Source organism: Artemia franciscana, chromosome 10 (assembly GCF_032884065.1).
Source record: "Artemia franciscana chromosome 10, ASM3288406v1, whole genome shotgun sequence".
In the NCBI taxonomy this organism is placed as follows: domain Eukaryota; kingdom Metazoa; phylum Arthropoda; class Branchiopoda; order Anostraca; family Artemiidae; genus Artemia; species Artemia franciscana.
In genome coordinates, this window is record NC_088872.1 from 29,304,703 (window position 1) to 29,330,968 (window position 26,266).

Here is a 26,266-nt window from a genome sequence, read left to right on the forward strand (position 1 = left end):
CACTCTAGTTTGCCACATTCAGGGCCTAAGATCGAATTGATAAACATTGAAGAAGCACGACGATATCATACAATTTTTGAATTGAACTTTGACAGGAGATGTAGTTCTAGAGGGTGGACGAGCTCTAGTTTCCTCTTGACTATATCATCCTAAAACTAAAATCACAAGGGCTGCTCAAATTGTATCAATGGTTGCATAACTGATTTTTCGTCTCTGGCTCCTATCAACCGAAAATTGCGAGTTAAAGCACCCTTTTTATTATTTAGAAGTGATTACAGAGTTAAAAAGTTCTTTCTTTGCCTTTGTGGCCTGGGTCCCATCATGGCGGAAGATGGTCACATTGGCAGTTAAATTATCTCTTCCAGTGAGAAAGAATGAAACACACAAAAAATAACATTATGGAGGATATAAACAAAATAAAGCTTTCCTTGGGGGAGTTGTGGGGGGGAAGGGTAAATTCTAAAACACTAAAAAAATGAGGTATTTTTAACTTACGAAGAAATGATCGGATCCGTTAGAAATTTCGTATTTAGAAGGACCTCGTAACTCAGATCTCTTATTTTAAATCCCGAATGGATCCAGTGGCATGGGGGGGGGGCGGAAATCTTGGAAAAGGCTTAAAGCGGAGAGATCAGGATGAAACTTGGTGGGAAGAGTAAGCACATTTCCAAGATAAGTGACTAACATAACCAGACTGTATCCGAACTCTTTGGTGGAGCTGAGGGGGGGGGGAGGGAGCAATTCGGAAAAATTAGAAATTGAGGTATTTGTAACTTACCAACGGGTGATCAGAACTTAATGAATTTTGATATTTAGAAGGATCTTGTGATCGAACAATTTTAGGGGAAAATGGACCTGAGTGGGGGGCTAGTAGCCCTACGATCTTTTTGGTCAAATGAAAGAGGCACTAGAAAATTTCATTTCCATTGAATGAGCCCTCTCCCGATGTTCTAGGACTACTCGTTCTATACAATCATCCATCACCGGGGAAAAATGACACGCATCCTTGATTTTTCTTCCGGTAAAAAAAAAAATTAAAAAATTTTCAGACAGAAGCTTAAAACCTGTTCAGTAGGGTTTTCTGGTGCGCTGAATCTCATGTTGTGATTTTAATTAAATTCATTTTACTTGCAGGGGGTGTTTCCTCCCTCTTAAGAATATCAGGCAAATTTTCGCAGGTTCTTAGCTTTTTATCGGTAGCACTAAGCTTAATGAATCTTATATATTTGGAATCAGCATAATAATCCGATGATATATCAATTAATATCAAAATTCCGTCTTTTAGAGTTTCGGTAGCTATTGAGCCGTGTCCCTCCATTCTTATAGTTCGTCGTCACATTTCAATCAGATGCGTTTGATGAAAAGAGGGGTAGTTGTGGGTGGGGGGGGGCTAGCATGCCTTCATCACTTTTGGGCCTTAAAATAAAACTAGAACTTCTAATTTCAACCAAGTTTATACAACCAGCCCTTCCTGAAAAACCTTAAATACCCCTGGAGCATAACTTACAGCTCACCTCCAAAAACCTTTTTATATAATCTTTGGACTATTTTGAATAGAAGGACTTTCTCAAAATTTCTATTGGACGCATCTAATAAAAAACGACGTGTGTGCGTGTGTGGGGGGGGGGAGTCTGATCACTTTGGCACTCTGATCCCTTTTTACACTATTAAGTTCATCTTAAAAAGGGAACAAGAACCTCTGATTATCGATCCGATAACTCCCCTCAAAAGCATATACGACCACAATTTCTATAAGAACCTTATAAGCCCCCAGGGCATAACTTACAAACCTTGCCTCGAGGGCTGTAGGGGGCGAGGGGTAGTCTTCCTCAAGTACATAATTTCTGGACCCTTCAACTGCGAAGAACAAAATTGCTATCTCCAAATTTTGACTGTAAATGTTAAGGGAAATGATGAGTGTGGAGGGAGGGGGGCTGGCTAATCTCAATTCACTTTAACACTTAAAAAGAGCATAGAGACTCTTTCTCTCAATTCTACTTTATTAAACAGTAAAAAACTTTATCATAAAGAGCGGGGCGTTGAGAAGGGAACAGCCCCTTTCATACACGGAGTAATTTCTGTTCGTTTTTATTCGTTTTAATGTCGCTCCTTACTTATAGTTAAAAAAAACTAGTTTTTTTTTATTTAATTTCTGAATGTTTTTGAATTAATGCATGTTTGATTGTGGCTCTCCGCACATAAATCATTAAAATGTAATTTGCATATTAATTCTTTTTTTGGCTAAATGGCCTTCTCTTAGTTTTGATCAGACGATTTTGAGAAAAAAGGGGTGGGGGAGGAGGCCTAGTTGCCCTCCAATTTTTCGGTTACTTGAAAAGGCTACTAGATCTTTTAATTTTTAACGAACGTTTTTTATATATTTATTATATATATATATATATATATATATATATATATATATATATATATATATATATATATATATATATATATAATATTATATATATTATATATATATATATTATAATATATTATATTATTTATATATTATATTTTTATATTTATATATATTTTTCTGTTATATATTTATATTTATTATATTATATTATATTTATTAACATTATATATATATATATATATATATTTATTATATATTATTATATATATTATATTATTATATATATCTATATATATAAAAATAAGTTATCTGTGTGTGCGTGTGTGTGTCGAGTGACGTCATGTTTGTGTGTTGACTGACGTCATGTTTTCGACTGACGAAATTACAGACCGGGACATCGGGACACAAATGACGACCGGGACACCGGCACATAGGGAATATAAATGACGACTGGGACACTCAAAGAGAAAGCGACCGGGACACAAGGAATGTTCCATTAGCAATCACCATCAATAAAGCACCGGAACACAAATAACGACCGGGACAGGGAGTATAAATGACGACCAGGACATCAGTAAAAAAAAAAAAAACTAAAAAAAAATAAAAAAAAGGTAAAAACTACAAAAAAACTAAAAAGAAAAAAAAACTAAAAACTGATAAAAAAACTGAAAAAGCTAGAAAACTTAAAAAACTAAAAAATAAAAAAAAAAAATAAAAAAAGGAAAAAAATGAAAAATAAAGGAGAAAAACAAAACTAAAAAAAATAAAAAAGACACAAATGACGACCGGGACACAAGGAATGTAAATGACGCCCGGGATACTCAAAGAGAAATCACAGACTGGGACACCGGGATACAAATTACGACCGGGACACAGGGACACAACTACAACGGGGACGCCGGGGGCACAGGGGGATATATAAATGACGACGGCGACACAGGGAATGGTTGATTAGCATTCACCATCAACAAAGCTCAAGGCCAATCATTAGAATCATGAGGTATAGATCTGAATACGGATTATTTTCCCATGGACCATTATATGTTGCATGTTCAAGAGTCGGTAAACCTGACAATCTATTTATGTGCACAGACAATGGGACAGCAAAGAATGTTGTATATTCGCAAGTTTTACGAAGTTAAATACATATATATATATATATATATATATATATATATATATATATATATATATATATATATATATATATATATATATATATATATATATATATATATATATATATATATACATCTATATTCACAGGTGGGACATAGGGACACAACTACAATGGCGCGTAACTAATATGGCGCGTAACGAATTACGCGCGCGGGGTGGCTTGGTGGGGGGGGGGCGAAGCGCCCCCACCAACTAGGTGTTGGGGTGGTGCGAAGAGCCTCCCCAACAGCTAGTATATATATATATTATAAACACATATATATATATATATATATATATATATATATATATATATATATATATATATTATATATTATTATATAAAATATATAAAAACATATAAATAATTAAATATAATTAAATATAATAAATAATTTAAAATATTTAATAATAATTTTAAAATACTAAAATAAATAAAAAAGTTTTTTTAACTGAAAGTAAGGAGTGACATTAAAACTTAAAACGAACAAAAATTACTTCGTATATGAAAGGAACTGTCTCCTCAGCAGCACCCCACTCTTGACGCTAAAGTTTGACTTTCTCTCTCTTAACTCTACTTTTTAAAACAGTAAAAAACTTTAGCGTAAAGAGTGGGGCGTTGATAAGGAGGCAGCCCCTTTCATATACGAAGTAATTTCTGTTCGTTTTAAGTTTTAATGTCCCTCCTTACTTTCAGTTAAAAAAAACTTGTTTTTTTATTTAATTTTTGAACGTTTTGGAATCAATGCATGTTTTGATTTTGGCTCTCCGCAGATGAATAATTAAAACGAAATTTGCATATTTATTTTTGGCTAAATAGCTTTCTCATAGTTTTGATTGAATGATTTTGAGAAAAAAGAGCAGGGAGGAGGCCTAGTTTCCCTACGATTTGTTGGTTACTTAAAAAGGCAGCTAGAACTTATAATTTTTTATGAATGTTTTAATAGTAAAAGATATACATAACTTACAAATTAACTTTTTAACGAGCATCTGTATTCTCATGTTTTTGTCACGTATGTGGGGGGTTCATCCCCTCGTCAGTACCTCGCTCTTTACACTAAAGCTTAAATGTTGTCCCAATCTTTTAAGAATGACCCCTGAATCCCAAGAGCCGTGGAATAAATAGTAGAAATTACTAAAAATGCTAAAAATACGCAGCGTAAAGAGCGAGGTATTAGGAGGAGGTGATCCCCTCATATGCATAATAACTCCTGTTCGTTTTAAGTTTTAATGCTACTCCTTACTTTCAGTTGAAAAAACTTTTTAATATTTATTTTTCCATTTGTTTTTAAAATGATGCTAGCAAATCCAGTACTCCCTTCATGGAAATTTTCTTCCATGGCAATTTCCTCCATGGAAAGTTCTCTTAACATATCCCCCTGCTCTCAACCCCTCCCAACCACAAAATCCCCCTGAAAACGTCTGTACACTGCCCAATCACCATTACTATATGTAAGCACTGGTCGAAGTTAGTAACTTGTAGCCCCTCCCACGGGGACTTTGGGGGAGTAAGTCGTCCCCAACGACATAGTTATAAGGTTTTTCTACTACTTTGAAAAAAATGGCTATCTCATAATTCTCTGATACACTGAATCTGATGGTGTGATTTTGCGTTAAGATTCTATGACTTTTAGGGGTTGTTTCCTCCTATTTTCTAAAATAAGGCAAATTTTCTCAGGCTCGTAGCTTTTGGTTGGTAAGATTAAACTTGATGAAACTTATATATTTAAAATCAGCATTAAAATACGATTCTTTTTATGTATCTATTGGTATCAAAATCCCATTTTTTAGAGTTTTGATTACAATTGAGCCGGGTCGCTGTATAATAAATTATATAATTATAATAAATAATATAATATATATATATATATATATATATATATATATATATATATATATATATATATATATATATATATATATATATATATATATATATATATCATGAAAAGAGAAATCACCAATGCAACAGCACAAACACACAAAAAAAAAGAAAAAAAAGAAGAGAGAGATAGAAGGAGAAAATGAAGACTGTTTTCCTAAATTAGTGATTAATATAGACCAGCACTTGAATGAGGCCTTAACCCTACTCATCCATCCAAGCACATAGGTCAAACAGCATAGCCATACACAATCAACCATAAAGAATAATCCATGGACAGGCAGTCATGTCGTCAATAAGTATAAGTCGTCATTTACCAAACAATAGAAAAAATAATAAAGACAAATAATTCAGAGGCAACAACCCAACACAAGGGCTCATCAGGAGAATACACTGGCCTATATGGGGTTTCGCCACTTTAAATTCTCTACCCCACCAAGTGTTGTGGCTACCAGAGAATATCCATGACATCCCCGTGTCAGGTATCACCCCCAAAATACATGCCTATGAAAGAAAAAAAAACAGCAAATGTAAAACAACCAAGTAACACCAAAACAAGCTTATCCTGTTAATATATCCCTCTTTTTTGCAACAATAGGTAAACTAAATATAATAAATTTTACCAAATCACAAATATTAACACATTGCAAAAAACTTGAATGAACTAAACAATTATAGAATTCATCTTTACCATGTGGCTAATTTAAAAAAAAAAAAATCCGCTCAATTAGAAACACAATTCAAAATAAATGGCGCTGCAACAACAATTCTCGAACCTCCGAAATTAGTTGAAAATTTCTTTAAGTATTTCTAGATAATTCTTTTGATATTTATTTAAAAGTTCGTTATAATGAAAACTAAATTTTTTAAATTGCCAAGTTAATTTATTTGCAGAAAAACCTCTTGATATCAATTTTTGGCTTAAGATTTTACATCTATTTTTAAAGTCAATATAATTACTACAAATCCTTGCATAACGAAGTAACTGTGAGAAAAACGCTGAATATGTGATATTTGAGTGTATATTACTTTCAGGGAATGGGAAACTAATCACTTCAAAATCAAAATCATCCGTTTTATTATACATTTTAAAACTTAATTTATTATTATCACAAATATTAATATTTAAATCTAAGAAATGATCTTCATGACCAGCGCCATGACTAGGTTCAAGAATAAGCTCTGATGGATATATATTTTTAGAAATATCAATGAAATCCTTGCAATTTAAGACCAAAATATCATCTAAATATCTTTTATTATTTGACAAAACATGTTTTAAATTAATTGGATTATTCTCATCCATCATATATTTATATTCTAGTTGACTTAAAAACAAGTCAGCTATAAATGGGCTGGCATTCCCCCCCCCCATGGGAATTCCCACAATTTGCTTGTACAAATCACCTCCAAATCTTATATAAGTATTGTATGAAACAAATTCTAATAACTCAAAAATCATATCCAAGCTGTAACATCTAAAGTTAACTGAAGTATTAAAGCAATTTGTCCATATAGCTTTTTTATTATAAGTGTCTATTTTTAAGAACCTTTTACTAGATAAGAGGAAAGATTTCTTGATGACAATTTTTAAATTATCAAACACTACATTAAGTGATAAATTAGTATACATTGTCGCAAAATCGAAAGACTCAATTCTTTTAGCTGAAACCATTGTTAAAGAATCTATCACCTGCAATGAATTATTAACACTCCAATATGGATTAAAATTCGAAAATTTTTTAATACCAGAACAATAGGTTTTAAGTTTATTTACAATTTCCTTTAAAATTAAAGAGAGGTCAGTAGCAGCATCGCGGGTTGGACATTTAGCTGCTCCAGCAATAAACCGTGGTTTAGGGGGATTCTTATGAAATTTTACAGTCCAATATAGGAAAGGGAACTTTTTATCATTGTCATTTATTTTAATATTAAAATTTTTAAAAAGTATTTCTTCAGTCTTTTCAATTAAATTCTTATCGTCTATATTTACCTTTTCGTAAACATTAGTTGTGCATAACTCCCTTTTTAAGATATCACAATACAGCTTCTGACAAATTATGGCAAAATTATTATTAGCTTTATCCACTGGCACAATTACAAATTCATTCTTTAGATTAGGTCAGGAATTCATACTTGAACCAAAACTGGAGAATCACAACAAAGCTTGAACAGATTTTGAAGCCAATAAAAATTATCCCATCTAAATCGTTTGAGTTAGAACTACTGAAAAATTTTCTTGTTTTAGGTGTGGCCTTACGGTCTATCACTTTAACCTCCTATACAGTAATTTTAACATAATCTTTTTACTTCTAGATCTTTACTTTACAACTCATTTTCAGACAAAAAGCAAAAGATTTTAATATTGAGTTATAAGCATAATTATTTATGCTGTGTTGGTTTCTTAATATATACTTCGTTTTCAACAGGCCAAGAAATCAGTAGTGACTCTGAAGTAGAACATGCAGATCACAACAATGCTGGTTTAACCCATCAGGGATTAGACGTAATTGACCAAGTTGAGGATGCGTTGGAAAATATTGAAGAACATATAAGTGATGTCGTGAATAGCCCAGAGAATGACGACGAAGTAGAAAGTGAAGTCAAAACTGGTAATTTTTAAATGCTACTATTGTGTAGTCCTAAATCAAAACACATTTTTCGAGGTTTTAAGTCAGAATATTACGCATTTCTTTAGGTCCTAGTGGATCAAATGGCCGGATTATTTATTCAAGCTAGGCGCAATTAAGTAATAAACATAGAGTAAGTTACTGTGTGGCTTCCGCTGCCTGAATCCGACTTGGTGCAATATTTTGGATACCTATGCCAGTTGACACCTTATATATGTCAGTCTATCTTTATTAAAATTTTATCATCCAAGCTGGAAATTCTATAGAACTAAACGAAATTTGGTTCAATGAAACTCCCTTGTATAGGGTTGTGGTAAAGGTACTGAGCATATTTCCGTTGATGATCTAAGTATATATTTGCTAAATATGTTTTTGGTGTTGCTCTCTTGGAAGTAACATCAGCTATACACCAAAAGTGTGATTCTTCCCTTATGTAGAAATATTTTGGATGTTTTCTTGGGAACCTTAAACCCTATTTAATTACTTATATAGAATTCAACATTGGTAGGTTAAAGATAGTGAAATACCTTGTAAATCTTTGTCTAGAATAAAATAAAAGGAAAAAATCATGAACAGGTGGCTAGAGTAACGGTAAATCACCCAAAATTGTACATTTTTATCTTTTTAAAGAACAACTTCGACAAAATTTGAAATTACAATCCTCTAATACTTTCCTCACTCGTTAAGAATATTTTGATGTTGTCGTAAATCCAGAAATTTCAAAGGTAAAAAAAAAAGTTTCCTTGCCTTTCTTTGAGGATGCGATGGCTGATAAAGAAAAAGATGTTTCCATGAAAAATAAGTAAATATTATGAAATTCTAATCTTGTTTAGCAAGCTGTTGCACTGAAATATTTTCTATCAAGTGGAAATCTAGATTGCAAATATAACTTACAACAAATTGAATTATCGACTAGAGAATGTAAATTTCAAATTTAACCAATTTATATAACTTTGAAACAAAAATCAATTTTGAATAGAAACAAGCTGATGCCCTCCCGGTCCCCAGTTTGGCCTGCCGACAATAAGGTTGATTTGTATTATACCTTTTTGTATTTTTTGTATTATACCTTTTTCTCTTTTTTGTGTGTGTTTTTTATCTTTTTTGTTTTTCTTGGGGGGTGGGTTTCTGTTGTCCCTGACCCTCCTTGAATGTGTCACTGTTTTAGTCAAATATTACAATTATGATTATTAATTATTCTCCTACAGAGACTAAGCAAATGCCTCTAATGTTGATGATCTTGCGTTTTTTGTATTAAACTTTGCGGCCACAATGTTTTAAGAGCTCGTTTACCAAGCTTCCAGCATTTGAGACCTTATATTTTCTCAATCTTCTAGCTCCTCTTAACAAAATAAATCTTCCTTCACTTCCAAATTCTCGAATTTTTTTCTATATATTTGAACACAGTTTTATTCAGGCTTATACTATTCTTAAAATGTTCTGCCTAATTCCCCTTAATACTTTAACTACCCGTTCGATACGATATGATACTTTATTAATAAACACAATTATAATTCTTTGCATTACACATCTACTGCACTGATGGAAAAACATACGTTTTTGTTGGCGTGCAGTAGTAAAAATTAACCATTTTCTAAACACACCAAAAAATAAAGTAATAAATAGCTAACAAAAAAAGCATGGAAAAAAAATATCAATCTCCTTCACAATATCCTCCATAAAAAAATCCCAACAATCCTACTCCCTCAGTACCATCCAACCACCCACTCCTCCTTACCACCCCCAACCAACCAGACCTCCCTACCACCTCCTATCTCCTCACAAATAAATACAAATTCAATCATTTTTTATTAAATAATCTTTTAACTTTCTCTTAAACTCTAGAAAATGCTCAGCTGCCCTGATGCTGACTGGTAGAGAATTCCAGACTGCAGTTCCAAGAAACTTTAATCAAAATCCTGATCTTGTGCTACTCTTAAGCTCAATCACCAATTTATCACTATTCCTCGCATCATATTCATGAATATCACTGTTAGCACGGTAATTGTCACGAGAAATACCTGGGACTAAATTATGCACGCACTGGAAAATGAAGACTGCTGCTAACTCCCCATTCGCTTCCTAAGCTCGGAGGAGTCCATAATGACTTGTTCCTCTCAATATCTTAACATGCTTATACATTATTTCACTAGTATGTATGCCGGTTTAATTTTTTAGGTTTTTGACTATTTATTCATAGCCTCTGCTTCACATCCCTTTCAGTCATGCCTTAATTCCTTCTCTATTTCTCCTACGTTCTCTTATTCTCGAGAGAGCTCTCACTCAGAAGCCTCTTGCACAAACTTCTTCTCTCTTATACCAAGCCAAAGCATGATATTCCTAGCTCATTTTCTAACGTTCCTTCCCAATCTTCTGCGACTTTGCAGACCAGCTACCTAAAATCATTATTCCATCCATCTTCTAAATCGTTAAATTCGTAAGTCTTTAGTTACATAAACAACTATTCTTGGAAAGCTCCTCTCAAATTTTTCTTGGTGTTTATCAGCGTCATAACTACCGGGACTACTCGTCTGCCAGAGATGCCCGTCATAAATTTCAACTTTAAGTTGACTCTAGTTTTTAATAATGGTGATATTTGCTTTAATACCAGTAACAGCATTGCGATATGCCCTAGTCTTCTATATCGATCCTGACAATCTTTGGTTTACAGGAACACAATCAATAAAGCTATCGGTCATATCATCATCTGAGTACGATATTAGCTTTGGCTCATTTTATGATCAAGTACCATGTTGTTTATAACTATATTATTGTACCTAAGAAACTATAGTATTTATTACCATCGCTGTTTCCCTTGCCTTCTGCAAATTTACCAAATCTAGGATATCATTTATGATTTATCACTATTCATATCAAATTGGGCATTAAAGTCGCCTGATACACATAATCTCTTTCTACCAGGTATGTTGTCTCGCTTTGCTCGGGTGGTTGCTCCTGTTTGTGTCCTTATATATATATTTTTTTCTGTTAAATAAGAGTCTAATCCATAATTTCGTCAGGTTCTATTTTTATGTAGTATAATTTTATCGCAGATAACTAAAAAATTGCATATAAAGAGAAAAACATGGGTGATAAATTGGTTGTTCTATGAAAAATCAGGTTCTATTTTTATGTAGTATAATTTTATCGCAGATAACTACAAAATTGCATATAAAGAGAAAAACATGGGTGATAAATTGGTTGTTCCATGAAAAATCTGTTTTATCCATTAAAAGTTACGAGCCTGACAAAATCTACCTTATTTTAGAAAATAGGGGGGAAACAGCCCTTAAAAGTCATAGAATCTTAACTTGAAACTAATTTGAAAGTAAGAAGCGTTTGCCTCTGAAGCATTACCTCACACTAATCATACCGAAAATCACACCATCAGATTCAGCGTATCAGAGAACCCTACTGTAGAAGTTTCAAGCTCCTATCTACAAAAATGTTTAATTTTGTATTTTTTGCCAGAAGACCACGGATGCGTGTTTATTTGTTTTTTTTTCAGGGGTGATCGTATCGACCCAGTGGTCCTAGAGTGTTGCGGAGGGCTCATTCTAATGGAAATGAAAAGTTCTAGTGCCCTTTTTAAGTGACCAAAAAAATGGAGGGCACCAAGCCCCCCCTGCTAATTATTTTCCCAAAGTGAACGGATCAAAATTCTGAGATGGCCATTTTATTCAGCGTAGTCGAAAAACCTTATAACTATGTCTTTGGGGACGACTTACTCCCCCACAGTCCTCGTGGGAGGGGCTACAATTTACAAACTTTGACCAGTACTTACATATAGTAATGGTTATTAGGAAGTGTACAGACGTTTTCAGGTTTTTTTTTTGGTTGGGGGAAGGGGTTGAGAAGAGGGGGATATGTTGGGAGAACTTTCCATCGAGGAATTCGTCACGGGAGAAGAAAATTTCAATGAAGGGAGCGGAGGATTTTCAAGTATTATTTAAAAAAAAATAAAAAAATAAATATTAAAAGTTTTTTCAACTGGAAGTAAGGAGCAGCATTAAAACTTAAGACGAACAGAAATTATTACGCATATGAGGGACTCACCTCCTCCTAATACCTCGCTCTTTACGCTAAAGCATTTTTAGTAATTTCAACTATTTATTCTACGGTTTTTGTGATTCAGGGGTCATTCTTAATGAATTGGGACAAAATTTAAGCTTTAGTGTAAAGAGCGAAGTACTGATGAGGGGTGAATCCCCTCATATATGTAATAAAAACATGAGAATACAAAAGTTCGTTACGTAAGCTAATTTATAAGTTACGCATATCTTTTACTATTAAAAACATTTGTAAAAAAATTAAAAGTTCTAGTTGCCTTTTTAATTAACCAAAAAATCGGAGGGAAACTAGGCTTCCTCCCCCGCTCTTTTCATTATTTCTCTGCGGAGAGCCGAAATCAAAACAGGCATTGATTCAAAAACGTTCAGAAATTAAATAAAAAAAAAACAAGTTGTTTTAACTGAAGTATGAAGCGACATTAAAACTTAAAATGAACAGAAATTACTTCGTATATGAAAGGGGCTGTATCCTCATCAACGCCCCGCTCTTTACGCTAAAGTTTTTTTACTGTTTTAAAAAGTAGAGTTGAGAGAAAGAGTCAAACTTTAGCATAAAGAGCAGGGCATTGATGAGGAAGCAGCCCCTTTCATATACGAAGTAATTTCTATTCGTTTTAAGTTTTAATGCCGCTTCTTACTGCCGCTACTTTCAGTTAAAAAAAGCTTGTTTTTTTTTTAAATTGAATATGAAATAGATGGTAATAGATTCTGAAGGCAATATGTTCCCACTAGTCTCTGCGCTTGTTCTTGGCTAAAACCGAAAGATAGTGTTCGGGATCGAAGTATGGGAGGATATAAGATAGTTTTTGCAATTTTTTGAATAGTTTCCAGATATTATTTGTTTTTGCTTATGGACAGCTGGAATGCTAAACCAATTCCGAGGGGTTTTAACATTTTGAAAGGGTATTATGGATCATAGAGCACAGAATGAAAATTTTTTAAACGCATTTTATTTTACTTTGTCTGTCAAAATAAATATTTGGTTCTCAACGATTTGCTAAGTCCCACACTCGCTCTTAGTTCCTCCTAATTGGTACTTCAGACTTGTTTTAGTTATAATTATCCATGTTTGAATAATTTTGAAATTTAATGTTTGTTTATTTTATGTTAATGGTTTAAAAGATTTTGTAAGCAGGTAAGGTGAGTTTGTATGCTTACGTATTATCTATCAGCTTATGGACATGAATTGCTCTCAAGTTGCATCATTACTGATAAAAGATTCGAAAAAACGATTTTTATTTTTCATAATCAGTTTTTAATACTATCAGTAGAAAAATAGGTAAAATGAACGATTATAATTTAAAGTGATTATCATAAATTTGATAGACTAAACATTTGGGAGGCTTCAATGAGACGTTTAAAAAAACGCATTTGGTCCTAAATGTACTCAAAACTAGAATTTTTCCCAAACTTCTAAGAAAATATTAAATTTTTTTAATCACCTTATGTAGTGAGATTTCATAACTGTGTAAAGGTAGCTTTTATATCATGATCACCCCGCGTTTTCATTTATAATCTGAACAAACTTTAGTTATTCCATGTGGTAAGTAAAAACATTTAGTTTGTATTACAGTGGTAAAAGATCCTTTTTTTCATGGCTGGTAATCCCTTTGGATTTTGAGAAAACTTTCATTTTGATGTTTTTAAAGGTTAAACTTCAATTAAATGCGATAACTTCAAAACATCCATAATTTGCAACTTAGTATCTTTAGATATATTAACATTAATGTTTTTATTTTTATCCTTTAAAGCCATTGAAACTGAAGACGAAGAATCAGAAGCTAAGAAAGAAGATCTTGGGGCTGATGATATTGAAGATGAGCCTTTAAAAGCTGTTGGAGCTGTAGAATCTTCTGTTGACGAACATGAAGAAGTCTCAGGGGTAAAGAAATCCGAAGATGAAACTGTAGTCATTGTTCTACCTCCTGAAACTCGTGTGGAAGAACAGGAGATCGAGCAACCATATGTTATGAAGGATGAAAAAAAAATTCTTACTACAACTATGAAAAACTTACTTGTTTTACCTGCAGGGTCTCCTCAGAAAACTGCAGATCCCGGCGTTCACAGTCTACTGCCATCGAAACAGAGATCAGGTAAAACTTTGACTTTATAAAAAAAGTTACAGAAAAAATTGAAAATTAAAGAAAACGAACATTGCTGCTTCTCAGTCTATGCTACATGTTCATAAAACTATCTCAAATAGGCTATTTGAACAGTAGCAATATTAAGCTCTCTTGGATGATTTTATGATAGAAGAATAAAGCATTTTAGGATGTTTTTATATGATTTGCGGTCGATTAATATAAAAGAACTTCTGCAAAACTTACCTCATCCAATGATTGGGTTTCAGTTTTCAAATGTATGTTTCATGATTATTTTGTTGACAGGTCGATTAATATAAAAGAACTTCTGCAAAACTTACCCCATCCAATGATTGGGTTTCAGTTTTAAAATGTATGTTTCATGATTATTTTGTTGACAAATCAGGAGTGAATGTGTCCGAGTAGTGTCAGAACTAGAGACTAGCTTTAGAAATATACGCCAGAACTTGATATTTTCCGCACAATGGACAGAAGTAATTGCATTTCCAGGGTTTATTTTGTGGTCTGTTAGCTCTTGACTTTGAATAATACTGAAGAATGTTTGTAGTTAAAATTTTTTATTGCAGAACTAGCTATTGACTCAGTTGAAGAGAAAACAAGTTAGTTCTCTTATAAATTGGTCTCTTTCTCGTGTATTAAATAAAAAAAACAAGGTCTTTAACTACAAGTAAGGAGTGACAATAAAACTTAAAAAAAAAGAAATTACTCCGTATATGAAAGAAATTATCCCCTCCGCAATGCCTCGCTCTTTACGCTAAAGTTTGACTCTTTCTCACAACTCTACATTTTAAAACAATAAAAAACCTAAGCATAAAGAACGAGGCGTTGCGGTGGGGACCTCTTTCATATACGGAGTAATTTCTGTTCGTTTTAAGCTTTATTGTCGCTCCTTACTTGCAGTTAAAAAAACTTGCTTTTTTATTTAATTTCTGAACGTTTTTGAATTAATGCATATTTTGATTTTGGCTCACTACACATAAATAATTATAACGAAATTTGCAAGTTTGCAAGAAATTTGCAAGTATAACGAAATTTGCGGGAGCGTAGTGCGTGGTTGGGGGCAAATCACCCGACGTTTCCAGTGTTTTTCCCCCAGATTTCTCCAGGTACCCATTTAGAGCTGGGTAGAATCTGGCTGATCTTACACATTTTCTGGCTTAGTCACATTGTTGACCCCCGCTCCAAACCAAATAACCAGCGACACCAGGACTCGAACCCGTTCCTATAAAAATACGAAGAATATAAATGAGAAAAATTGAGACTATTTTTTATATTAAATAAAAAAACAAGTTTTTATTACTGAAAGTAAGGAGGGACATTAAAACTTAAAAGGCAAAGAAATTGTCCCGTATATGAAAGGGGCTGTCCTTTCCTTACGCTAAAGGGGCTCTTTACGCTAAAGTTTGACTTTTATCGCAACTCTACTTTTAAAAAAATAAAAAATTTAGCGTAAAGAGTGAGGCCTTGAGGAGGGGGACAGTCGCTTTCATTTGCAGAATATTTTTTGTTGTTTTAAGTTTAAATGTCGCTCTCTACTTTTAGTTAAAAAAAACTTGTTTTTTATTTACAAACGTTTTTCAACTAATGGAGATTCGAATTTGGCTCACCGTACATGATAAAAAAAATTGTATATTAATTCTAGCAGACCTATTCCATATATGATGGGTTGCCTCCTCCTCAATACCTTGCTCTTTACTCTACAGCTATCAGCACTTTTAAAAAGTTTCCTACTTTGTCCAAAAAAATTAGACAAAAAATCAAACTTTAACTTAAAGAACAAGGTATTGAAAAGGGTGGAACCCTTCATCTATGGAATAATTTCTGTTCGTTTTTCAAATAATGCTGGTAAATCTAGCACATCCTCTCTGAAATATACCTCTCCCTCGTGGAAAATTCCTTTGTGGAAATTTCAGTACAGGGTACCCCCTTCAGATTTCCTCCAGACAGTTCCATCCCCACTGAGAGTCCCCTCTTCCTGTAAAATTGTTTGCGGATGATTCTTCCTGAAATTTGTTTTATAATTTTTTCATCTGAATAAGACTTTAATCTCAAATCGATTTCTCGATCACTTTAGAAATTCCCCCTTCCGTGAAAATGATTTCTCAGAAAGCCTAACACGTGAAAAAATTCCCCTGGATAATTCCCCCGGAACATTCCCATATGAAAAATTTAGCAAAGAGAATGTAAGACAGTTAAAAAGAATTTTGTATAGTAAATCTGTCAAATCCCTCCAGTTTAAAATTTCCCTGGAATATTTACCCCCAGGAATTCACCTCCCCGAGGAGCATTCTCCCCATAGAAATGCACCCAAAGCACACCCCTTCCCCCAAAAAAGTATGTATAGTTCCAAATAATAAATTCTATACGTATACAATGTGCGACTTTCATAATTTACAGGCCTCTCTCCATGGTATGTGGGGGGGAGGGGTCATTTTACAACTAAGGATATAATTATTAGATCTTTCAACTATACTGAATAAATGGCTATCTCAAAATTTTGATGCCCCCCTCCAAAAAAGAAAGAAACCCCCCTATGTAAAATTCATTGCCCTGGAAAGTTCTCCCGAACAATTCTCTCGCCGCTGAAGTTTGTCCTGGATAATTCTAGATAGAAAATTGGCCTTACTATCATTTAAAGAGATTGTTCTCTTGTTTAATGTCTGGTCATCTTTCCAATTCTGCCAGAAATCCCCCTCCGTCGAAAATTTTCCCGCAGAAAATTCCCCCATGAAATATTCTGTCATATACGTTTAAAGAAAATTCTTTGCGGAGAAAATCACTCCAGCCAATTCCCTCCCTGCTGAAAATTTTTTCCGGAATATTCTTTGTAAGTGAAAAATTGAGCAGCCAAAGAGAATGTCAAATAAACGAAAAGAATTCCATATACGAATTCCGTAAAATTCTTTCCGTTTAAAATTTACCTTCGAAACTGCCTCCAGGAGATTTTTACCCCACTGAAAATTCTCCCCGTGGGAAATCCTCCTCTCTCTCTCTGAAAAACTCCTTTAAAAATGTTCGAATATTCCTCAATAACACTATTCATAAACAATGCCTAAAATGCATAGCTTAAGCCCTTTCCCCAGGGCCTGTGGGTGTCATTTCATCCCCAGTGAAATAATTGTTGGACCTTTCAACTACGCCGAACCAAATGACTATATCAAAATTTGGATCGAATGTCTTTGGAAAAATGGACTTACAAATATTTTGGTCACTAAAAGAAGGAACTAGAACTTTTGATTTTCGTTTGAAGTAGCCCTCTCTTTATCATATAGGACCATCGGTTCGATAAGATCGCCTCTCAGGAAAGATACAAATAAACATAGATCCTTGATCTTTCTTCTAGTAATAAATACAAAACTCCATATTTTTGTAGATAGGAGCCTGAAACTTCTACACTACAGATTTTGGATATGATGAATCTGATGGTATAGTTATCAATAAGATCAATTGACCTTTTGTGGGTGTTAACCCCCTTTTTCCAAAATCAGGCAATTCTTCTCAGGCTTGTAAGTTTTGATGGATAACATCGAACTTGGTGAATTTGACATATTTCGAATCAGCATAAAACGCCAATTCCATCGACATATCACTTGTTGTCAAAGCTTCCTTTTTAGAGTATATGTTATTACTGGGCTGAGTCGCTCCGTACTTACATTCGCTCATTGTATTATCAAATGCTTTGTTACCCTGAAGCGTTTGATTATATGGCTGTTATATTTCCCTGCAGTGGAAGAATTTTTTTTTAAACAGTTTAATTTAGTTTACTTTAACTTGTTGTTCATTTTTTTTATTTAATATAACAAACAAGTATTTTACTGAGTGTTAAAAAGCAATTTGAATTTCGCCCACCACTATTTTTTGTTTCTTGCAAAAAAAAAAAAAAAAAAAAAAAAAAAAAAAAAAAAAAAAAAAAAAAAATATATATATATAAGGCGTTCAAACAGAGCTGTGTATCTCATAGATACAATTAGACGCGTACTTCTCAATTTCTTTAGGTTTCCAAGAGATAGGGGTGGAATGGTGTACATCAGTAATTAAGGTTCTAGTCAGTTATACCAATAATATTTAACTTTACAGCCGTGGAAGAACGACAGCTAAACTTTAAACCAATGCAATGTTATGCCTGCAATTCAGCTTTCCCAGTTGGAAAGGAAGTCTGCACTACACCTCTCCCAAACCCAGGAAGTATTAACTTACCCTTGGTGAGCCAATGTGACAGTCCGCCTAGAGAACTAGTTGGACTTCCCGAATTCAAAGGAGGTTTTTGCCGTATAGTTTATCAGTCAGGTAAAGCTTTTTTTTTCTTTGTGTGTTTTGTGAAAACCTTTTATAGCTCCACTTTCAATGTAGAATCAAAGCATATTATTATTGAACTGATTTGTTAATTTTTAATTTTTCTATTTTTTTATTTTTATTCCAATGTCTGTTTAATAGAAACTAATAGAAAGCATTCTCAGAAAACCAATACGAATTCAAGTAAAGAATTTTTCTCTTGAAGAATGTGGTGAGAAAATGAATGTTAAATGTTAATTTCTTTATTTCTCCTTGTGAAAGTAGTTATTCCGCCAGCGTTAGTTGGCAAAACAAGCCAGGAATAATTAAAATGAAAACAGAGGGACACACTAATTCATATTTTTCATGTGCTTCAATTCGCCCAAAACGTCAAAAATAGGATTTGAATATTCTTCATAATTCTGCTACTATTTGCTGAAATACTAGTTGCTGAAAACTAGTATTTTTATACAATTAGGCGTTTATTCAATTATTAAACATACAACAAATCTGCTTGTTTTTAATCTTAGGTTAATCGCAGCGAATAGACAAAATAAACGCTAAGTATATTCCAAAGCCCTTTAGGCAGAATTCTGTTTTTATTTTGTACAATTATTAAAAGGTCTTGAAAAACATATTTGTCTTCATACCGTTAGAAAAATTTGTAGGGCTATTGAAACCAGTTAAAATTTTCACTAGAAAACTGAACTCAGATGCAGCACTTTTAGGTTAACCTCCTTCAAAGTAGTTTCTTATGGCTAGTACAGACACTTCCAAATGGATCTGCAATCTTAACCTATTCGTGCTAATTCCAGCTTGGGACAACCCATATATCACCATTTCAGGAGAGTAAAGAGCCAAACGAGGCATCTATACGAGTTTTTTTGCCAGGAAGATCTGTTTCAAAACTTGATACACAATTTCGTCACATATACTATAAAGAATAGATAGAAAAATTATTGAAAAGGGACTGACAACTGTCCTTTACCCAAAGGTTTGACAATTTGTGCATTATACCCTTATGGAAGCGTTAAAACCCTCTTGTAACTGTACCCTGGTGATGACTGTGTAGTGTAGAGGCTACCCAGGACGATCCATGTTACTTGAGTCAATAATGCAGATAGAAGAAACAAGAATTGAATGAATGAACTCTTTATTAACTACTAAATTACAAAAGCTATAAATATACACAACCGTCCGGGGAAGGCTCAAACAGCCTGGTGTTGGACGGCTGCAATCTCCTGATTCTCAACCTAATTAATTAAAAAAAAAAATTAAAGAAGGACAAAAACACTCTCACTCAATTACTCCTTAATACCAGAATATACATAAAAAAGGCTAACAATAATAATAAAAAATTATCTCCCCACTCCCAATAAATGTTTTTTTCATTTTACTTTAAACCACCCAATATGTTCCGCCTCCCTAATGCCAGCTGGAATATCATTGCAAATAGCCGGTGCTAAATACCTAATTCCGAAAGCTGCATGTGTGGTGTCTTGGTATTCAACAATAAAATTATCTGCCTTTCTAGTCTCATACCCATGGAGTGAATGATTTACTCGAAAAAAAACTGGTAAAAACTGGAGTACACACATCATTGCAACATCAATACGCAAAAACAGCAGCTTGATAATCTCGAATCTGACCAATGTTAAGCACTCGTAATTTCTTAAAACATGACGCGGTATCATTCACTTTTTCTACATAATTACCAAGAAGACATACTGTTTTATTTTGTAGGATTTGCACTCTTTTAAAACTTGCATAGAAATTACTAGACCAAAGGACACAACCATAAGAAATATAAGGCGCAACAATGGTGTGATATGATAATAATGGTAAAACATGCTTTAATCGACGCAAAATTCCCAAACCTCTAGCAACTTTAGCTGCAACAAGATCACTGTGGTTCTTCCAAGACAGATTACAATCAAGATGGAATCCCAAATAACGCACTTCATGCACCTGTGACAAAGGCCTACCGTTAAAAAATATATTTTTATCAACACATGGAGGCTTACCAACTCTCCTATAAATCATAAAATTAGTTTTATTGACGTTCACTGACAAAAGGCTCAAACTTGTAAATATAAAAATGCCTTTAATACCCTATTTACTTTCAACAACAAATCATCGACAAATCGACTAGACACAGTTAAAGCAGTATCATCCGCAAAAGTCGTAATACAACACTCGGGTAAGTAGAAACGCATTGAATCAACATACACAAGGTAAAGAGGTGGTCCCAAAACAAACCCCTGAGGTACACCACACCTCACTTGAAAAGGAGAAGAAAACACATCATTTAATACAACCTGAATAGATCTAACACTTAGAAAAGTATGAAACTACTTTAAATAATTACCACGAACTCCAAGGGATTGTAGACGTTTGAGTAGAATATCAAAATCCACTGTATCGAATGCTTTTCTAAAATCGATAAAAACAGTCAAAGGGATTTCACCACGTTCAAAGCATTTATTTACAGTATCACAAAGGGAATGCACGGCATCCGACGTCGAGTGATCTTTCCTAAGGCCAAACTGGTTTTCATATAACATCCCTATTTTCATAAGATGAACATAAAGCCATTTTTATGCACAATTTTTTCAAATATTTTCGAAAACAAGTGCATCAGAGAATATACCGGTTTGGAGGGAAAGATTGATTATATGGACTAGACATGGCATTAAATAACACATCACTGACTTAAAAGTTTTCAGATTAATGCCATCTGTCCCTGCTGAATTCGATTTGATTGTTTTCACAACCTTCAGAATTTCAATCTCCAGTACAAGGCTGAAATTCAATTTCATTTCCAATTCGTCTATCATCCACAAATACATCTTTCATCAAATCGTTATTAAAGTTCACTAGCCCTTGCACCTGTACATTTTGCCCAACACTTGAAAAAAATTCAGCAAATTTAGTCGTGATACTTATTTCATCATTAACAAGTTCTCCTTGAATCAATAGCGAATTAGGTGGAGCGTCTTTCTTCTTTCCCAATAGGTCATTAATAACTTTCCAAATTGATATAGTATTATCCTTATTTAAACTAAATTGGTTGGGAAAGTGTTCTTTTTTTTTAGCTTTTCTTCTCATCGAGTTTACTTTGTTGCGGATTATTTTGAATACTTTCCGTTTCTTGGCACATTCACTATTTAATTATTCCACATATGCTTGATTTCTTAAATCTGACATTTTAAGAATTTCAATAGTTATCCAGGGCTTCCTGGGTTCACGCTTACGTGGTTTCAAGAATTTCAATGGGCAAGTCTTATCATAAATTTGCTGTATGACCCCAATCATGTGATCAAATCAATGGTACTCAACTCTTCGCCAAACCTCTGTAAATTCACCTTTTTTAACGACTTAGTCTTTACTTTTTTATTTTATTTCTTTTTATTCGGCCACAAGGTACCGCTTCAACAACTGGGAAATGGTCCGAACAAGGGTATAGAACCACATCAGCATGACTACGGTCCAGATACTTAGAACCAACAAAAATATTATCAATAAGAGTGACCGAATGACTCGTAACACATGTTGGAATATTTACTATGGGGAAAAAATCATGAGCAACCATCAAATTAAAAAAAAAAAATCAAAATTCGCTCCATTCAATGTAAGCAGATCAAAGTTGAAATCACCCATACAAATAAAATCTAAGCCGGGCCGAGACACCGCACGCGCAAGTTGATCAAACCCACGTTCAAATTCTTCCCAGCTAGCACTTGGTGGTTTATACACAACACTAATCAAAAATTTACTACTTCCCATATCTAAATCCAGACTAAAACATTCGAATTTAGCCTCTATCCAAACACCACTATCATTTCTTACTTGGTATGTCAACGACTTAGAAATCAAACACGCAATTCCCCCTCTATACAGTGACGTCCGGTTTTTAATCTCCAAATTGTAATCTGTAAAGAATACAATGAGACAGAGTGTTCCTGACTAAAAAAATTTTCACATATACCCATAAAACTAATTTTACCTTGAGAATCAGAGAGAAATTGCAACACATCCTCATAACACGTGGTTAGGTGGCAATTTCAGGCAAATAAACTCAGTAAATCGGCTTCCGCTGGGTTTAACTGCGAACATTGAACATAAGCGCTGTTTCTCAACTGTTTAAATTTAACTTGGTTCATACAAGGTTCAATATCACTTGCTATTTGTGCCGACAAAAACTGTTCAAGGAGAAAAGGTCAGCTCATTAAATCATCCAGTATAGACGCAGCGAGAGTAAATGAAATCTCGAACCAAAACAAATCTCTCTAAATGAAAAAAAAAATAGTAAGAAAAGAAAAAATACACATAAAAGCAGAAAAAAGAAAAGTTGAAAATACAAGCAAAAACATTAAAACAAAATAAACAAATGCAAAAAAAAACACTAATCATAATATATGAGACTAAATACAGTCGGTAATAGAACGGATCTTCTTGACTGTTGACCCTACACTAGGCTTTGCCAAAATCTGATCCTGATCTGACCAAACATTTTTGACCATACTTGTCTTTCGCTGCGTTCAATATGTCCCGGCGACGTTTAGTTAGAGACTCCGATACAAAAACACCAGTTGAAGCAAGTTTAACTTTTGCTTTAAACACTTTACGGGCTACATCTTTGTCAGAAAATTTAACGACGATCGGAGCAGCTCTAATAGAACTTCCTTCTTGCTGTGTAGTCGGATTATTCAATTGGAGACGGTATACAATAATCAAATCAGAAGATAAGAGGTCTGTCGCAGACATTTTGCTATTTATAATGCGAGATATTGTCGTACGAGTGTCTACACCAGGTAACTGCTTTACCCCATGAAATACAATACTATCAAGCAAGGACTCTTGATCACAATCACCAAGCTTTTTTTCTATTCTACGAATCCTCTCCTCCAAATTTTCTATTTGATTTCTCAGACTACTTAGAGTCTGCTCAATTTTGCAAACTTTGAATTAAACTGGAGCGTGACTGAATCGTAAACCTGGCTGACTATCAGTTCAGTAGCCTCTTTCACTGACCTTAGGTCATTGAACTTTTCAGTCACTTTCTTTGTAATATTTTCCAGTAGATCACTTCTTGTCTTCTCCAGCTGGGCTTCAGCTGCAACTAATTTGTCAGTAATTGGGGCGATACTTGAAGAAACTGAGTTAGACCCTAATTTATCACTTGCTTTCAGGGCTAAAAAAGTCTTAGAAAGAGTTTCATAAATTTCTGGGGTATTATCAAGTTCCACAATTGCTTTTTTGACTGCAGGCGTGGATGAATCTATCGTTTTAGGGTTGTATTCTTGAAGATTCAAATCTATTAACCTAAATTAATCGTGACTACCGTAACAAAAGACCAGATAAGTAGGCTTTCCATGCGAATCATTTCCTATTTGCATAATTCTCACAGGCCATAGGGGGTAGTTCTTGAATTTAGCTAGCGCAACATAAACTGCTTGAAACGCTGCATCATTAACAGTATCTTACTTTTAGAAGTCGATAAACAGAGCAACTTATCTTTAAGTGAGGGCCGAGCCTCCCTATTGCATCCAAGTGGATTCCAGTCCAACCTATGTAAAGTCGGCCTCAAAGACTTTCCTGTGTATCACTGAGCAGTGCACTTTCCTAAAGAGGGCCTACAATTTGCCAATTCCACAATAAATAATCCTCCGAAAAATTAGAGTTCTAATTTCCAAAACTTATTTCAGTAATTGCAAGTTACTTCGTAAGAGCACATTTAATTCAAAACAGTAGCTAGCTCAGACCATGAACAATGTAAAAAGATAATCCGATTAGTTTATATGTTGTTGTTTATATGTTGTTGTTTTATATTATTTTATATCATGAAAAGAGAAATCACCAATGCAACAGCACAAACACAAAAAAAAAGAGAGACAGAAGGAGAAAAGGAAGACTGTTTTCCTAAATTAGTGATTAATATAGACCAGCACTTGAATGAGGCCTTAACCCTATCCATCCATACAACCACATAGGTCAAACAGCATAGCCATACACAATCAACCATAAAGAATAATCCATGGACAGGCAGTCATGTCGTCAATAAGTATAAGTCGTCATTTACCAAACAATAGAAAAGATAATAAAGACAAATAATTCAGAGGCAACAACCCAACACAAGGGCTCATCAGGAGAATACACTGGCCTATATGGGGTTTCGCCACTTTAAATTCTCTACCCCACCAAGTGTTGTGGCTACCACAGAATATCCATGGCATCCCCGTGTCAGGTATCACCCCCAAAATACATGCCTATGAAAGAAAAAAAAACAGCAAATGTAAAACAACCAAGTAACACCAAAACAAGCTTATCCTGTTAATATATCCCTCTTTTTAGCAACAATAGGTAAACTAAATCATTGCAAAAAACTTGAATGAACTAAACAATTATAGAAGTCATCTTTACCATGTGGCTAATTTAAAAAAAAATCCGCTCAACTAGAAACACAATTCAAAATAAATGGCGCTGCGAAAACATTTCTCGAACCTCCGAAATTAGTTGAAAATTTCTTTAAGTATTTCTAGATAATTCTTTTGATATTTATTTAAAACTTCGTTATAATGAAAACTAAATTTTTTAACTTTAAAAGTTAATTTATTTGCAGAAAAACCTCTTGATATCAATTTTTGGCTTAAGATTTTACATCTATTTTTAAAATCAATATAATTACTACAAATCCTTGCATAACGGATTAAATTTGAGAAAAACGCTGAATATGTGATATTTGAGTGTATATTACTTTCAAGGAATGGGAAACTAATCACTTCAAAATCAAAATCATCCGTTTTATTATACATTTTAAAACTTAATTTATTATTATCACAAATATTAATATTTAAATCTAAGAAATGATCTTCATGACCAAAGCCATGACTAGGCTCAAAAATAAGCTCTGATGGATATATATTTTTAGAAATATCATTGGTTTACTACCACCAGGAAAAAAATGCAGTAAAAAGTTTTTCAGAGGCCCCATCCCTCAGAATAGTCACAGCAACTGGTTGGAGGGCTGGCAATTGTGCGCCTTTGATTTTGAATGCAGTTTTTTCTTTTTTAAGAAATCGCCCTTCCCTAGATTTGGAAAAAACCTTTTTTATCATCCTCATTAAAAAAGGATATTAATGTCATCTCGAATATGTTTTCATGAATTCCTGCTGCTGCTTGGAAAAAAAAAAAAAAAAAAAAAAAAAAAAAAATCAAAACCAAAAGCTAATTTATAAGATATCCTAGTACATTTGAAATCTACTAACCCCGCTTTGAACAGCAATTACGAAGGGAAAAAACAAATTTCTATTGGCTTTGGATCTCGAAAATAGCAAATTATTGCCTGATTTTAGATCCCAAAGAGCACCATTCAGGGTATTGCTGTCCAATTTTAGTAAGAACCATATTCACACTACTGCTGATCTGCCCCGGTATTTTGCCTTAGATACTGACACTCCCTGCAAGCTGGAAACAATTCAAATATTTATATTAGTATATTCAGCATACTATGCTGGTCAGGTTTTATTTGCTTACAATCAAAATATTGGGTTGTAAAGCTCTTTGCTTAAAGCGACTCCGTTAAAGTTTGCTCAATATCGTAAAAAGGAAAAAAAATCAACGAAAAAAGAAGTCACCTGTCTTCTAACTTTCATTTATTTTGAGGATACATTTGAATATCTGTCTTTGGGTCCCAAAAATAACGATAATCTAGTAACTACTGTTATGCCACTTGAGTCCACTATCATCATACAAATTTTAATAATCTGCCTCAGGCAGCAAGCTGACTGAGG

General features: G+C 33.7%; 1 protein-coding gene across 1 annotated transcript in view; it reads left to right on the top strand.

Annotated features, from left to right (window-relative positions):
• Nucleotides 1-26,266, top strand: part of LOC136032034 (uncharacterized) — a 49,917-nt gene that overhangs the window by 3,785 nt on the left and 19,866 nt on the right. Inside the window, exons 2-4 of the mRNA XM_065712123.1 lie at nucleotides 7,829-8,011; nucleotides 13,851-14,192; nucleotides 18,279-18,488. Coding sequence (XP_065568195.1) covers nucleotides 7,829-8,011; nucleotides 13,851-14,192; nucleotides 18,279-18,488 — 735 coding nt within the window. The remainder of the gene's footprint in view (nucleotides 1-7,828; nucleotides 8,012-13,850; nucleotides 14,193-18,278; nucleotides 18,489-26,266) is intronic.